Genomic DNA, 15,157 nt, shown 5'->3' with positions numbered 1-15,157 from the left:
TAAGTGAAATAAGCAAAACAAAGAAAGACAAGTATCATAGGATTTCACTTATATCTGGAATGCAGTGAACAAAATAAGTTAACAAACAAAATAGAAACAGACTCAGACACAGAGAGCAGACTGACAGCTGTCAGAGGAGACAGGTTAGAGGAATGGAAGAAAAAGGGAGGGGATTAAGCATTTCAAATTGCTAGTTACAGAATAGCCACAGAAATGTAGATTACAGCATGGGAAATATGAGGTCTGTCCAGAAAGTATCCAACCATGCCATATGAAAAATAGAGGCATTTATTGAAGAAGACAGCAGATACAAAAAACATTGCACATAAGACAATGACACCTCAGTCTCCTTCAAAGTAGGCACCGTGGGACCTCACACAGCTCTCCCAGTTGCCATCAGCTGCTCCTTCATATGTTCCTGAACCTCATCAATGGTCTTAAACCTTTTCCCTATCAAAGGTGATTTTACAGTTTCCGGTTTGCAGTGTTGAGGCTGTAACACGTGGGTCTTCTCATCGGGATTCCTGGATTATTCCTACCCCTGGTGAATTTGTCCCGTTGGAGCTTCTTTCAGATTTAAGGATGAAGGCGAGAAGAAATAAAAAACAGGTCCCAAGCTTTAGGAAGCTGATTAAGACTAGTAAAGTCAAACTTGAAAATAAACTAAAAAATAAGCAATATAAACAACAAAGCAATATCAGGAAGTGCCGAAAAGAACAGAGGAAACTAAGGCAAGCTGTAAAAGATGCTGTGTCTAAGAAACCTGTTCCCCTGGAGGACCCAAAGAAAAAACGACCAGGTAAAAGGGTTGAGAGGGAAGAGGAGGAAGAGGAAGCCCTTCCTTTAGATATGATGGATGAAGATGACTTACAGTTTATGAGGGATTTAGGACAAAGAGCATCTTTTCTAACGAGAGATCTTTCTTCTAGTGAGCCTGTTCATGTCAAAAAACGAAAGCATGAGCACGTTAGAGATAAATATGAAAAAGTACCAAGATCTCTGTAAACTGCACCAGAGAAGGAGTTGATTCACTTGCTTCCTATCAAAGATAAAAGTGGTATAATCCCACAGACCAGGGAAAAGCCAGTTACTGACACTAACCAGGATGAAGAGGATCAAAACAAGATGGAACCTGAGGAAGAGATTATTGAAGATCCTGTTCCAGAGCTGACTATAGAAAAACATGTAATTGAGAGAAAAAAGAAATTTCAGGAGAAGAAACTGCATATTGCTGCCTTGGCGTCTGCCATATTATCAGATCCAGAAAGTAATGTTTAAAAATTGGAAGAATTACGTTCAATGCTGATGGAACAGAATCCTGATGTGGCTGTTACTGTTCAAAAGCTGGTGGTAGTTTCTCTGATGGAGTTATTTAAAGACATTACCCCTTCCTATAAAATATGTCCCCTAACAGAAGCAGAAAAATCTACCAGGGTCCCCAAAGAAACCCAAAAGTTAAGAGAATTTGAAGAAGGCCTTGTTAGCCAATACAAATTTTATTTGGAAAATCTGGAGCAAAAGGTCAAAGACTGGAAGCAAAGGAAACTGAAGAAAAGTAATGTAGTTTCCTTAAAGACACACAAAGGACGCAGAAGTGGCGGTGAAGAGTCTGTGTGAGCTGTTGGTGGCACTGCCTCATTTCAACTTTCACAACAACATCATCGTACTGATCGTCCCTCTCATGAATGATGTGTCAAAATCGATATCTGAAATGTGCTGTGAGGCAGTAAAGAAACTTTTTAAACAAGATAAATTAGGCCAAGCATCCCTTGGAGTAATTAAAGTGATTTCTGGTTTTGTGAAGGGCAGAAATTACGATGTTAGGCCAGAGATGTTAAAAACATTCTTGTGCCTAAGAATCAAAGAAGTAGAAGTGAAGAAAGATACAGAGGACATTAATAAACCAAAAAAGTTCATGACTTTCAAGGAAAAGAGAAAAAGTCTGTCAAGAATGCAGAGAAAGTGGAAAAAAGCAGAAGAGAAACTAGAGCGAGAGCTTTGGGAGGCAGAAGCCGCAGAAAGCACTGAGAAAAAGCTGAAATTGCACACGGAGACTTTGAATGTTGTGTTCGTAACATACTTCAGAATATTGAAGAAAGCCCAGAAGTCACCGTTCCTACCAGCAGTTCTGGAAGGTCTTGCCAAGTTTGCTCACCTTATAAATGTGGAGTTTTTTGATGATTTTTAGTAGTTCTACATAACCTCATTGAGTCTGGTAACCTAAGCTATCAAGAAAGTCTTCACTGTGTCCAAACGGCTTTTCATATTCTTTCTGGGCAAGGTGATGTTCTGAATATTGATCCAATGAAATTCTATACACATCTTTACAAAACACTGTTCAAGCTACATGCAGGTGCTACCAATGGAGGGGTTGAGATTGTGCTCCAGTGCCTCGATGTCATGCTGACGAAGCGCAGAAAGCAGGTTTCTCAGCAACGAGTTCTTGCCTTCATCAAGCGCCTCTGCACCCTTGCTCTTCATGTTCTTCCAGATTCAAGCATTGGCATTTTAGCCACTAACAGAATACTAATGCACACTTTCCCCAAAGCAGATCTGTTGCTTGACAGTGACTCTCAGGGTAATGGGGTTTTCCTTCCTGAGCTGGACGAACCCGAGTACTGTAACGCTCAGAACACCGCCCTGTGGGAGCTGCACGTGCTACGGCGGCACTTCCACCCCGTCGTGCGGAGGTTCGCAGCTCACCTCATCGCCGGGGCCCCTCTGGAAGGCTCTGAAACGCTCAAACCAGAGTTGAGCCGAAGATCTGCTGTGGAACTTTTTGAGGCTTATAGCATGGCAGCAATGACATTCAATCCTCCTGGTGAAACTTCAAGCCCCCAAAAGAAGGATAAAGTTTTGCAAGGGGATTCATTTTTGAATGAAGATTTAAATCAACTAACCAAAAGACTTTGCAGTGAAGTTGCTACTCATTTGCCTCTGGATCTCATCAAATATTTGAAGCCGTCACTGCGGTAGTAGAAAAAGGAAGAGCCAGTGGACTTTGCTGTACATTCGTGTATTTGTGCAGATGCACATAAAGATAATGGTTCAGTTAGGACCTTCTCTTTTGTACAAGGGAAACTTCCTGAGAAAATTAACAGAGAAAGAATTTTCCTTAGCATGGCACAGGATTCTGCCCTAATTCTGAAAATGTCCTTTCATTTGGAAAGGAAAATCAAAAGCCTTTTCCTCCCCTTATAGTTGGAAACTTCTTTCTTAGTGATGTCGCCTTTTTAAAATTTAATATACATATTAACTAATTTGGCCTCTAAAAAATATATGAATGTTCATTATGGCTGCTTTCAAAGAAAGTTTGTCTGTGATTCTAGTCTCTTCAAAGTTCTTCGCCTTTTCTGCCATGCTGTGAAGGGTGATGAGGGAATTCCTCCAGGGTGGAGAAAACCCAGCCCCAGGTCTTACCATTCTGTTTTAAGGATAGAGGGTACCCATCCCTAAAACTTAAAAAAAACTGAAGGACTTTTTTTCCCCCTTCTGTACAGGTAAAATGCCATATTCTTACAATTATAAAGTAATATTTTATGTAACATCTGTTGCCATATTCTAAGAATGGCGTATGAAATAAGTGTTTTAATGACCACGTTATAAAAATTTCTCCTGTGAATAGTTGAATAAAACAGCTGTTTTTTTCTGCCCCCCCCCCCCGCCTCCCGAAAAAACAAGGTCATTTTAGTTTTGGGAAAAGCCAGAAGTTGCAGGGCACCAAATGTGGGCTGTAGTAGGGCTGATTCACTTGAGTGATTTGACGTTTTGCAAAAATATCTTGGCACGAAACATGATCCATGAAGGGGCACACTGTTGTGAACAAGCTGCCAATCACCAGTAGCCCATGACTGTGGCCATTTTCATGATGATCCATCTCTCAACCAATGAATAACTTGGAGGCAGTACTGTTCAGTAATTGTTTGGCCCAAAGGGACATACTCATGATGGACAATACCTTCACAATTAAAAAAAAAAAAAAAAACGCCATTCGCATGGTCCTGGTCTTTCTGCAGCTTTGCCGCTCCTTCTTCAGGCTTGGAGAACCAAGAGACTTACTCTGGGATGACTGGGCGTTCATTTCTGGATCATAGCCATAGGCCTATGATTCACCTCGGAGTATGACCTTCTCGAGGAGATCTGGTTCATTGGTAGTTGTTTGAATCAAGTCATTAGCAACTGCATGCACGATGTTCCTTTTGCTCTAGTAGCAGAATCCACTAGTTTTACCATAACACATTTCATGCTAAGACCCTGCATCGAAATCTGGGCACAGCAGTTTTTGGAATCCTGACATCAATTTCTGATTCCTGCACTGCCAGTCGCCCATCTTTGTGGGCTGCAGCCCATGCACATTCTACATTCTCAGGCGTTCTGCTTGTTGCAGGCCTTCCAGACTGTGGATCACCTTCAACAGACTCTCGACCATCTTTGAAGCATTTCTGCCACACTTTTATTTGTGCTGCACTCATCACATCTTCCCCAAAAACCTTCTGAATCATCTGAATAGTATCCGGAGGAATGTTCAAGCTTAACACAAAACTTGATGCATATTTGTTGCTCTACTCTCTCAGTCATTTTGAATGTGACAGCCACACAGTACACATGATCATTCAACAGTGTCTACTACCCCCACTGGATACTACAGTGAAGCCATCATTGTTCACACATGCACTTTCCAGTCTACTCCCCTTGGCTGCCAGGTTACATTGGTGTTACACAAACCATTCTTGTTATATGTACAATGGCTGGTCCATTTCTGGATAGACCTCGTATGGTCAATGATATTGAGATAAATATATACAGAGCCAAGTGGGTATTTGAAGCAGCAGAGAGACCGCTCTCTAAAGTAAACGATTGTCTAACCACTTTGCTGTACGTCTGAAACTACTACAGAATATTCTTAAATGTAAAATATAATTAAAAATTAAAGAAAAAGAAAGAATTCTGGGAAAAAATTATAATGTAGCAATGGAAACAGACCTCATTAAGAAGGGACCTGTAAGGAGGGATATGGGTGAATAGCAGTGGGGATAGAATTCAAACAGGAGAAAAGAAATGCAGAAAAATTGTTGGGGGGAATATATTGTGAAAAAAGATGCTTTGTGTTTGTCCTGCTAAGGCGATATTTAAATTTACTAATCCTACTTTAACGAAATATTCTTAGTGTTCTGTGTTCTAAGGAAATTTTTTTTGCTGCAATTAAAATGGCTTTCACATAAAATAAATTAATAATAATGGTAATCATAGTAACAATAGTAATAATAACAACAGAAGGGAAGAGGGAAGGACCCCTGCCACTTAAAATTAGTCTTACAGAACACATGCACTTGCAATGAACATGTGGTCTGTTGGAAGCAGAGCTAAAAGTGAACATAGTAGGCATGCTTTCCTCTACCCTGGTTCTTCCGACTAAGGACTGAGGAGAGGTAGCATCTGCAAAGGCATCACACGGCGCGAAGGGTCAAAGTAAAACAGAAGCAATGCTGAGTCAGGGCCTGGCCTCCAGGGAAAAGCGTAAAGATGAGCTGGGGCTCAGCTGTGGGAAGAGTTCTATCTGCAGGCCAGGTGCGGCTGGCTCTCCAAATTGTGCTTGTCTTTTGTCATGTTTGAGTTGAAGTATGATCTTTATAAATGTTAATGTCTACTCTCTGTACATTGTGAAAAATGAAAGAATGGATTGCATGTTTGTGCTTTTGATGAAATAATAAAAGGCAGTGAGATACACCTTTGCAGGCAGCATGGTAATGACACCAAGTTTTCAAAACATCTGTGGTCTCCAAACCACAGGCCGTACTTCGATTGCTGCTAATGCGTAGCCCTAAGGAAGGAGCAGAGTATTTTGATCTGGAGTCAGATTCCAGTGATTCCATGATTAGTGATATGGGAGAGTGTGAACTACAATTGTGGTATCAATTAAGGAGTATTCGCTCAAGCTTGTGAGATATAATCATAAAATTACTTGTACTTGCAACCTGGAATCCTATGAATGTCAATGTGAACACTACACATTTAAAGAAAAGATTACATGTGTATCTGACTATGTGTGTGTTAATATACATAATATATACCAGTACTTATGTTGAAATCAGAACACCTATACTTTGGAACACCTATACCTCATTTATTAGAAAATGTGGGCTTTGTGAGGGTTAACTTAAAATGAGGTATTTGGGTGAGTCCTAATCCAATATCACTGGTGTCTTTATAAGGAGAAAGGCCTCAGAAGAAATCCACCTGCCTCTGACTTTATCTCCGACTTCTAGATTATAGACGACAGTGAAATAAATTTCTGTTGTATAAACCATCAACCAGTCCATTGCACTTTGTTAATGCCAACCTGACAAGTTAATGCAACCACTATCAGCATATATGTAAACGTATGTGTGTGTATGTGTGTGTGGTGTGTTTCTGAGAATGAATTAAGTAAGAAGCAAATGGATCACACAGTTTCCCTGCATGTATGGACACTGTGCAGGTGGAAGTTTCACTATGACTTTAAAAGGAAAAGGTGTAAGAAGAAGAGAAAGACACTCATATGCTAAAACAAAAAAAATTTATTCTAACTTTTTGAATAAGAGGAAAACAAACATCATTCTTACTTTATGTTTAATGGTTAGGAAGAAACGGTACTTTATTTACGCACCATTTTCCCAACCACTCTTCTCACTGCCTCTTTCACATCTTTGTTCCTCAAGCTGTAGATGATGGGATTCAGCATGGGGATCACAATGGTGTAAAATGTTGACACTATCATGTCATGGTCCAAAGCATAGTTGGAACTTGGTCTCACATACATGAAGAGGATGGTACCATGAAAAATCGACACTCCTGTTAGGTGAGAGCCACAAGTAGAGAACACTTTTCTTCTCCCCTCAGCAGAACGCATCCTCAGAATGGCCAGCAGGATGAAGCCATAGGAGACCAGGACAATCAGGATGGTGATGATCTCAAGGGCGCCCGTGAGATAGAAGAGCAAAAGCTGGTTTGTGTGAGTGTCAGAACAGGAAATAGCGAAGAGAGGAGGGATGTCACAGAAGACGTGTCTAATTTCATTGGAGGCACAGAAGGATAGGCTAAATGTGGCCACTGTGTGTACACAAGCATGCAAAATGCCACCAACATAGGAGGCAATGATGAGTGGCACATAGACTCTGGGCGACATGCTAACTGAATACAGGAGAGGGTTGTAGATTGCCACGTAGCGATCATATGCCATTGCAGCCAAGAGGAAGCATTCCGTGGTCGCAAAAGTTGAAGCAAGAAACAGCTGTGTTGCACATCCAAGGAATGAAATGACTTTCTGCTTTGACAGGAAATCTACTAACATATTTGGTGTAATCACTGAGGAAATGCAGGCATCCACAGATGATAACACACTCAGAAAATAGTACATGGGATTGTGGAGCCGGGAATCCCCAATGACCAATACAACCAGCCCTAAGTTCCCCATCAGAGTGAACAGGTAAATTGCAAGAAACAGGAAGAATAGGATAATTTGCAGTTCTAGATTGTCTGTGAAGCCCTTCAGAACAAATATAGTAACTTCAGTGACATTCTTCATGTTGAAACCTCATGAAAAATACCTGAAGATTTTTATAATATTGTTTTCATATTGCTCTGGCCAAATGAGCAATACTGTGACTCAGTTAAAGTGACCTATGTCTTCATATTTATTTCTTTTCAGTGAATAATTTCTCAGCTGCAGTTCAAGATCCAGCACCATGGCTGAGAGTCAAAGCTTGATGTCACTCACTACAGAGTCAAATGGAAAATTTGGGTTTTAACTCACAGGCTCAACTCATGTTATTTAAAAACTGTGAAGTCAAATGGGTAGTTCACTAGTGAATACCATTTGTTGTCTTCTTACTAAATAACATTAAAATACAAGCAAAGCACTAAAAAAATTCATTATATATTGATGAGATTAATTTTATATCAAAACACAGTAAATATTGAAGGGGAACATATATTAATACAATAAAATCTTTAAAATAACTTTAAATATAGAATGTGTTCAATTAGGTTTGTCTGACACACTAACAGCCTAGTGAATTATAATATTTTAAGAGTTAAATCTAAAAATCTTCTAACTTCATTTGATTATTGAATAAAAAGTAACTCATGTGTGGAATCTATAGAACAAACTGAACTAACAAGCAAAACATAGACTCATGGATGGAGAACAGATGGCAGCTGTTAGGGGTGGGATGTTAGCGGGAGGCGGGTGTGGGCAGAAAGCACAGCAGGCTAATGGACCCGGCAACAGCGTGGTGATTGCTGGGAGAAGGAGGTATAAGAGGACTAAATGGTAATGGAAAAATACAATAAAGATTAAATTAAAAATAATCAATATTATTTCAAGAACATGGATTATGTTTTAATATAAACTTATATGACAGTTTTTGTTTCTTTGAATTTGGTTTTCAGATGCTCAACATTATATTATCCTTTGTGGGCAAATATTTGTTCATTTGTATTATTTTTGGAAGTCTAAGTTTTTAATATATGTTTACCTACTTTCTCAAAAATCCTGTGGTTAAAAATGAACAAATGATAAGAAAATATAAGAAATACAATTTTTCTTTTAGAGTATTACACTTGTATATTGTTGATTTTGGATTCAGTGTAACAGCAACTAGTTAAAGGTAGCAATTAGGTTCATAAAAATCAGTAACTAAAAATACAACAACAGTAAGAAATAATGATTGAACCTAGACAGAAAACTTTTATTTAAAAGTAAATAAACAGCAAGATATCAGTTAGAAGTTATAGAAAAAAATCTTTCCCACGTGGTCTCGTGGTTGTTTAAATTAGGAATCAAAGTGATACCAGAACCTGAACTGAATGTGTTATTATTAGCCCATAATATAGCACTGGTCGGAGGATACATGTTATTCAAGTGTGTTATCGTAGTCATTTGTTTATTTTTTTGTACTCACCCATAGACAATTTGAGTCAGCGTGAAGGGCACACAATTGCTGCCAATTATATTTTGCATGTTATCTTAATTCATATTGCAAGTCAAGCTCCAGTTTCAGCACATTGACAGGATCCCCTTAGTGAGAGAGGGAACCATTTGGAATCAAAGACTGAGAAGGCCGCCTTCCTCTTTCCCAGGAAATTCTACACTGTTAAAACACTACATTCACTTGTGTAAAATAGTTTTCCCTGTTCATATTGCTCATTTGTTTAATTGTGTACCTCTTATATTTTCAAAAGTATACATTATAATATACGCACCTTTGCTCCTAAAACAATAGCTCAGGTGCAGAAATACGGAGAGGAAATGGTGACGATCCCCTCCCAGCTCCTCCTTCCGTCCAATTCAGCGCCTTCCCCAGAGACAACTGTTGCTATGGCCGTCCTTCCACTCTGCATATTTATATATACACCGATGTGTGTTTGCCGGTATACAGTTAAAAATTAATAAAAATCATCCTTTACAAAAGAAAAGGGAAAAAATAGAGAACAAAAAACATACTAACGGTCTTCTGGGACAGATGAAGTCAGGGTTACCTAGAAAAATTGTCACTATCAAGAGAAAGTATTATCATATAATTATTGGGAAGATTAAAGGCAAAAAACCCAGAAATTACACATATCAAAGGTCAGAGAAGGCAGAGTTTAGGCTGAATCCTATGTATTGAAAGAAAAAAGTTACAACATAATGAATTGGGGTACTTAATCCATCTGATGAACTTCACATTTTTGAGTTGCTCTGACACAGTAAAACCTTTTTCAATACTTCATTTCATTTAAAAAATCTTAACAAGTAGATCAGAAAAAGACCCATTTCTTTAAATTAAAAATAACCATAGTGAAGGACGACATGACAATTGATCAAAAAAAGGGTCTGATGAAAGAATTTATGTAGATGACGTCAGAACAAAAGTGAAAAATAACAAAACAAACTTTGATAGATATAATGAAATCAATCTATGTTTTAATGCAATTAGAAATCACAAGAAAAAACAGCTTCAACAGAGTACTTACCATCAGTTCCATGATACACCTGGCACACGGAAAATCACATATTTGTCATCTGGAAGTGTGTGCTCAGCACCATAATTAAAAGTCATGAATGATATTAGGCTTTTCCTCCAGAATTGGCTCTTTCAATAGCAGTAAATTCAAATGGCAGAGAAGGTGCAATAATGCACAGATGGACAGATGCATGAAATATGTTTAAAAAATGAGTATTTAAGGCAAATTTTTAAAAATATGTCACTTTTGTTATAAATTTAACATTCAAATATAAGTAGCTTGTCATTACATGCATTTAATTAAAAAAATTAGCTACTATTAGTCCACAATACTAATGAGTATATTACTGAACAGTAGAGTTGACTAGAGCCTTAAACGAGGTATCTCATTCTTTATCTACATGTAACATACTCATTTTGTGATCGTTACTTTGTGCTCAAATATTTCTCTATCATTAAATTAATGAATTTTACTATATTTCTTGTTTCCTCTGTCTACTCTTCTGTATCTGGATTAGACCATAAAGAGGATTATGAGTTGTATTGTCTATTAAAACAATAACAACAAAAGCGCAGAGATCACCATGATACAATTTTCCACATTGCAGGGGGCTTAAATTTGCATTCAGTAAATGAAACAATGAAAACTTACCATCTTAAACACTTTGGTTACATTTCTCTGCCGACCATCGTTTCTGATAGGTGGGCATGACTAAATGGGTTGGGGCACAAGGACAGGGCTCAGAGTTACAAGGAGAAAATTACCATGGAACTTAAAGAGTTTAGAATATAAAATCCACCTTTATAATTGGGTCAACCCACCTCCAGAAACATCACGTCATCAGCGGGCAGCACACTCCAAACATCTCGGGCTCACTAGTGAGACCCGGAGGGAGCCGGCAGAGGAGGGGAGCAGGGACAGCAGCCTCTTGCTGAGCCTTGGAGCGGCCGCGCGCACATTGCTGTATCTCACCTGCACAGCGGGAGTGAGCGCCAGAGCCAGGATTCAGTCCTGGTCGCCCTCGGGGCGCAGGCACCTCTCACTGCCTCTCTTTGTGCCCTGGCTTCATTCTGAAACTGACCTGCCCCACACTCCCCCACAGAAACACTCGAAACATGGCCTTTGATGTATTTGGACTTTTTAATCTAATAAGACTAGTGAAACAAGCAGTGATCTGAAGTGGCTCCTACATTACAGAGCTAGTTAAAGAAACCTAAAAGGATTATTATTTTCCTCATCATATGAAAATACCCCCAGAGAGTTGAATCGGTCAAATGTTTTCTTACCCTCTATTGATAAATTTATTCTTTGATTTACTTCATGCTGGTCTGTTTTTTTTTAATCAGGAAAATGAAAATATACATTCTATTTGGAAAATTCACATTTTTCTTAAGACATAAATTCAATGTATTTTTTTTATTCTAAGAAGCAGTATCTTTCAAGTCTTAGAAGTACTCTACAATAATCAGATTGCAATAAATTCACCTATGCAATAGGCAACAATTAAATGGTGTAGTACTAGAGAGATTTCATAATATATATTTGACCTTATTATTTTAGATCTTACCTATTAAAACATTCTGCATATTTTCTGAAAATGCCTCTTACCTGTAGAACAGCAGGTGCATGTTTAGGTACATTACAAATATGGGTTATTTAGATTGTTTATATCAACTTCTTCAATTTTGATAAAACCTACAGGAGATGCTCCCAGGGGAATATGGCCCAATTACCTGCTGGCTTAAATAGCACACACAATCACCGCGCAGTTAACATTTGCCTTAAAATGTATAAGGATTTTCATCTCGTGTTAATCAAATCAGACAAGTCCCAATAGTTGCAATTATTAGTAACTTTTTAATTATACCTGGGTAACGTGCAAATTCCACCCAATCAACAACAAAATCTCATCTTACATATTTTTGTACCATGTTCCATGAAATCATTGTCTTATACCACAGATCAAAACACTGTGCTCCATCCTTAGATCTATGTCTCAGAAGCAATGTGTAGTTCAGAGATCACAGATATATGTTTAAATTTATAGTGTTATTACTATGCTGAAATGTGAGGGTGCATTTCGCTCCCTTTTAGTATTTCATCCAGAGCCTGAACACCAAACCCATTCTTTGATTTTTCACAGAATACAGACTATGCGTTAGCATTCATGAAGATTATACTTAAACTCAAGTGTGACAAAAGACAAGCGCAATCCAGGGTTGGTACTTTGGCTGGCAGACTGGGCTATTCCTACACCTGAGTCCTAGCCCATCTTTAAGAGTAAAGAACAAAACACAGACTTGCACAAAATATTTGCTAAACAGTTATCCACTAGAGAACATGTATCTAGAATATATTAAGAACTCTAAAACAAAATATAAAAACCCAATAATAAATGGGCATACCCTTGAAGAAATATTTTACCACATAAGACAGTCAGATGGTTAACATGACTGTGGAAAAGTGCTAAAATATGATCTTATCTTAGGGAAAGAATTTCAGCTGAACAACATGATCAAATACACCTACTAGAATGAGTGAAGTTTAAAAGTAAAATGATAACTGACAATATAAAGTTGTTATTGAAGATGCAGAGCAACTGGAAGTCTCATCCATTTCTGGTAGGAATGAAAATAGTGCGGTCACTTTAGCAAACAATATGACAGTTTCCTATGAACTGAAATATACACCTACCATATGAATCCAAGATGTGATTCTGTCCTTTACCAAGGAGAAATGAAAACATATATGGACACAAAGATCTAAGTTATAATTTTTATAGTGATTATATTCACCACATTTCCAAACTGAAAACAATTCAGATGTTCATCAAATAGAGTATAAATAACTAACAGTGATACACCCATAAAATGGGATACCACTCACAAATTAATGGCAAAAATACTATTTGTATATTCAAGTACACAGATGAATCCCAAATATTGTGTGCTAAGTGCAAGAAGGGAAATTCAAAACGAGACAGTGAGATTCTACTGATATTACATTCTGCTAAAGGCAAAGATATAAGAATGTAGAACATATCTGTGATTACCAGATAGATTGTATAGTGGTGTGATAGGACTTTCTAGTTAATGTTCTTTGAAATTAATGTTCTATAATTTGATTATAGTTGTACAATTCTATGTGTTTGACAACATTCCTATAACTGGCACCTATAATTAGGCAAATTTTGTTAATTGATATTAAAACTAATAAACCTAACTTTAAAACTAGATATTACATAAATTAGTATTTGCTTCAGTATATTTTCATTGTAGAGGACATACGACTGGAAAAACATGTAAGGGAGACATCTGAGTACTATCAATATTTTACTCCTCATTCTTAGTTTTGTTTTTAGAATTATGGTCAGATTGTGAACATTCATCAAGCTGTAAACTTCATATAAGTATTTTTCTATATGTATATTTTCATTAAAAATTAAAAGTGGAAACAAATCATTATTTTGTTGTATATTTCCTAGTAAACTCAATAAGATCTTGATACTTAAGTGTATTTTGAATGTCTTGTCTTCTTACTGAGAAAATTAATAAAGCTTTGCTATGTCATTTTATATTGGTCTACATGTTTTGGAAATTTTGAAAATTCTGGTTTGTGATTTCTCTGTCTCTCTCAAACTCTCAGCTATCTTTATTTCAAATTGATTTTTCTTCTTACCTTTTTTTTCTTCCTCTCTTTCCTTAACTGTGCTCTCAACAGTCACCTCTCACTGTTGAATTTTACTAAATCATTCTTGTTTTAAATATTTTTGTTTTATTTATAAATCATTTCTGTGTTCTCTTTTTTTCCCAAGGTTCATTGAGAAAGAATTGACTTTTATCAATACATAATTTTAGAACATATACCATGATGTGTGTTCTCTTTATCATCTTTTCAAATCCTTCTGATGTCTAGCTTCTCATATTAATATATTTTATTATTTTGATAGAAATTTAAGTATTTTAAAATTTTAAAATATTCTTTTAAGATATTAAATTACCATATTAGTTTGCTACATAGCTTTAAGATATTTACTATTTGCTTTGATTAACTTTTAGAACATTGCTCATTTTTATTGATTGACAAAGTATATACTATTATACTACATAAATGCTTGTATCTACTCTTCCCCCCATGTTTAAATGTGATGGGCATTTGACTACGATAAGAAGTATTACATATGTTAGATAGAGATAGAGCAAGGTAAGGTTTCAGTTTCATGTTCAAGGGATCACTCACATGTTTTTATAGCCTGTGTTATTGTACAACTACTTTAACTCTCAGATCTAGGTTGAATTCATTAACATGCCTACTTGGCTCCTTAAATCTCATAACTAGATAGATCTTACTTTCCAAAGTGGCACTCTACCCTTAGGCATTTCATGATGCCGTAACAGCACTAGCTGAGACTTCCATCTCCTACAATGTATTTCTTTATTTCAAATCTTCCTTCCCAGGGCTTTTGCACTACTCATTGACATTCATCTCTCAGCATTTCCTTCCTCACAGTGAAGCCCCGTCCTTTTGGTAAGGGGTAAGCACTGCATATTTTTGAGATCTTCAATGACCTAGAGCAGGAATCATTTCAGCTCCTACAGTTTCTTTGGGACCCCTTGATTGGGCCTGAGGGGAGGGGGTAGCAGAGTCATTCATTTGCTACATGGAGCACATAAAGATATTGCCATTTTCCAAGCTTGCTTCTGCTGAGATGCACTCAGGAAACTGTTTTCTCCCCTTTGTCAAGAGTTTTTAACACTGCTAGGATTCAGAGATCTTAGATCCTGTTAATACTTCTCTTTCCATGATAATCCTATGTTTGGAAAAAGAAAATGCCGGTTCCAACAAGATTCTGCAGCATTTGGGTGATTTGACCCCTTAAAATCATTGTTGTGTAATTAATATATGTTTTGTGTTATGATTTTGTCAAAGTAATCATCTATTTTTCTTTCATTTTTTTTGCTCATTTTAAATCTATTGGTTTTTTATGTTTTATTTTTTAAAAAGTGTTTGGGGAGAGATTCTGTGTTTATTAATGAGAATATTTTATGATTTTCTCCTCTCTCCCATGTCTGTTTCGTTCATTAATTTTAAATATTTAATTTTTTTAGAAGAGTTCTCTATTGGCAGCAAAACTGAGAGGAAGGAACAGAGATCTGATATATTCCCTGTC

At 37.1% G+C, this 15,157-nt stretch overlaps 2 protein-coding genes across 2 annotated transcripts; one reads left to right on the top strand and one right to left on the bottom strand.

Annotated features, from left to right (window-relative positions):
• The first annotated feature begins 563 nt into the window (after positions 1-563).
• Positions 564-2,976, top strand: LOC129062772 (nucleolar complex protein 3 homolog). The gene is given in 3 exon segments (XM_054563815.1): positions 564-1,586; positions 1,588-2,180; positions 2,183-2,976. Coding segments are annotated over 3 exon segments (2,391 nt in total). The 5' UTR covers positions 564-582.
• Positions 2,977-6,634: 3,658 nt separating this feature from the next.
• On the bottom strand, positions 6,635-7,564 carry LOC129062591 (olfactory receptor 5T2-like). Its single transcript, XM_054563593.1, has one exon. The coding sequence runs from the start codon at positions 7,562-7,564 to the stop codon at positions 6,635-6,637; it is 930 nt and encodes a 309-aa protein (XP_054419568.1).
• Positions 7,565-15,157: the final 7,593 nt, after the last annotated feature.

Source organism: Pteronotus mesoamericanus, unplaced genomic scaffold (assembly GCF_021234165.1).
Source record: "Pteronotus mesoamericanus isolate MK-2021 breed Mesoamerican mustached bat unplaced genomic scaffold, CSHL_Meso_final scaffold_83, whole genome shotgun sequence".
Lineage (NCBI taxonomy): Eukaryota > Metazoa > Chordata > Mammalia > Chiroptera > Mormoopidae > Pteronotus > Pteronotus mesoamericanus.
The sequence above is the reverse complement of the archived record's forward strand: the minus strand, read 5'-3'. Positions and strand labels throughout refer to the sequence as shown.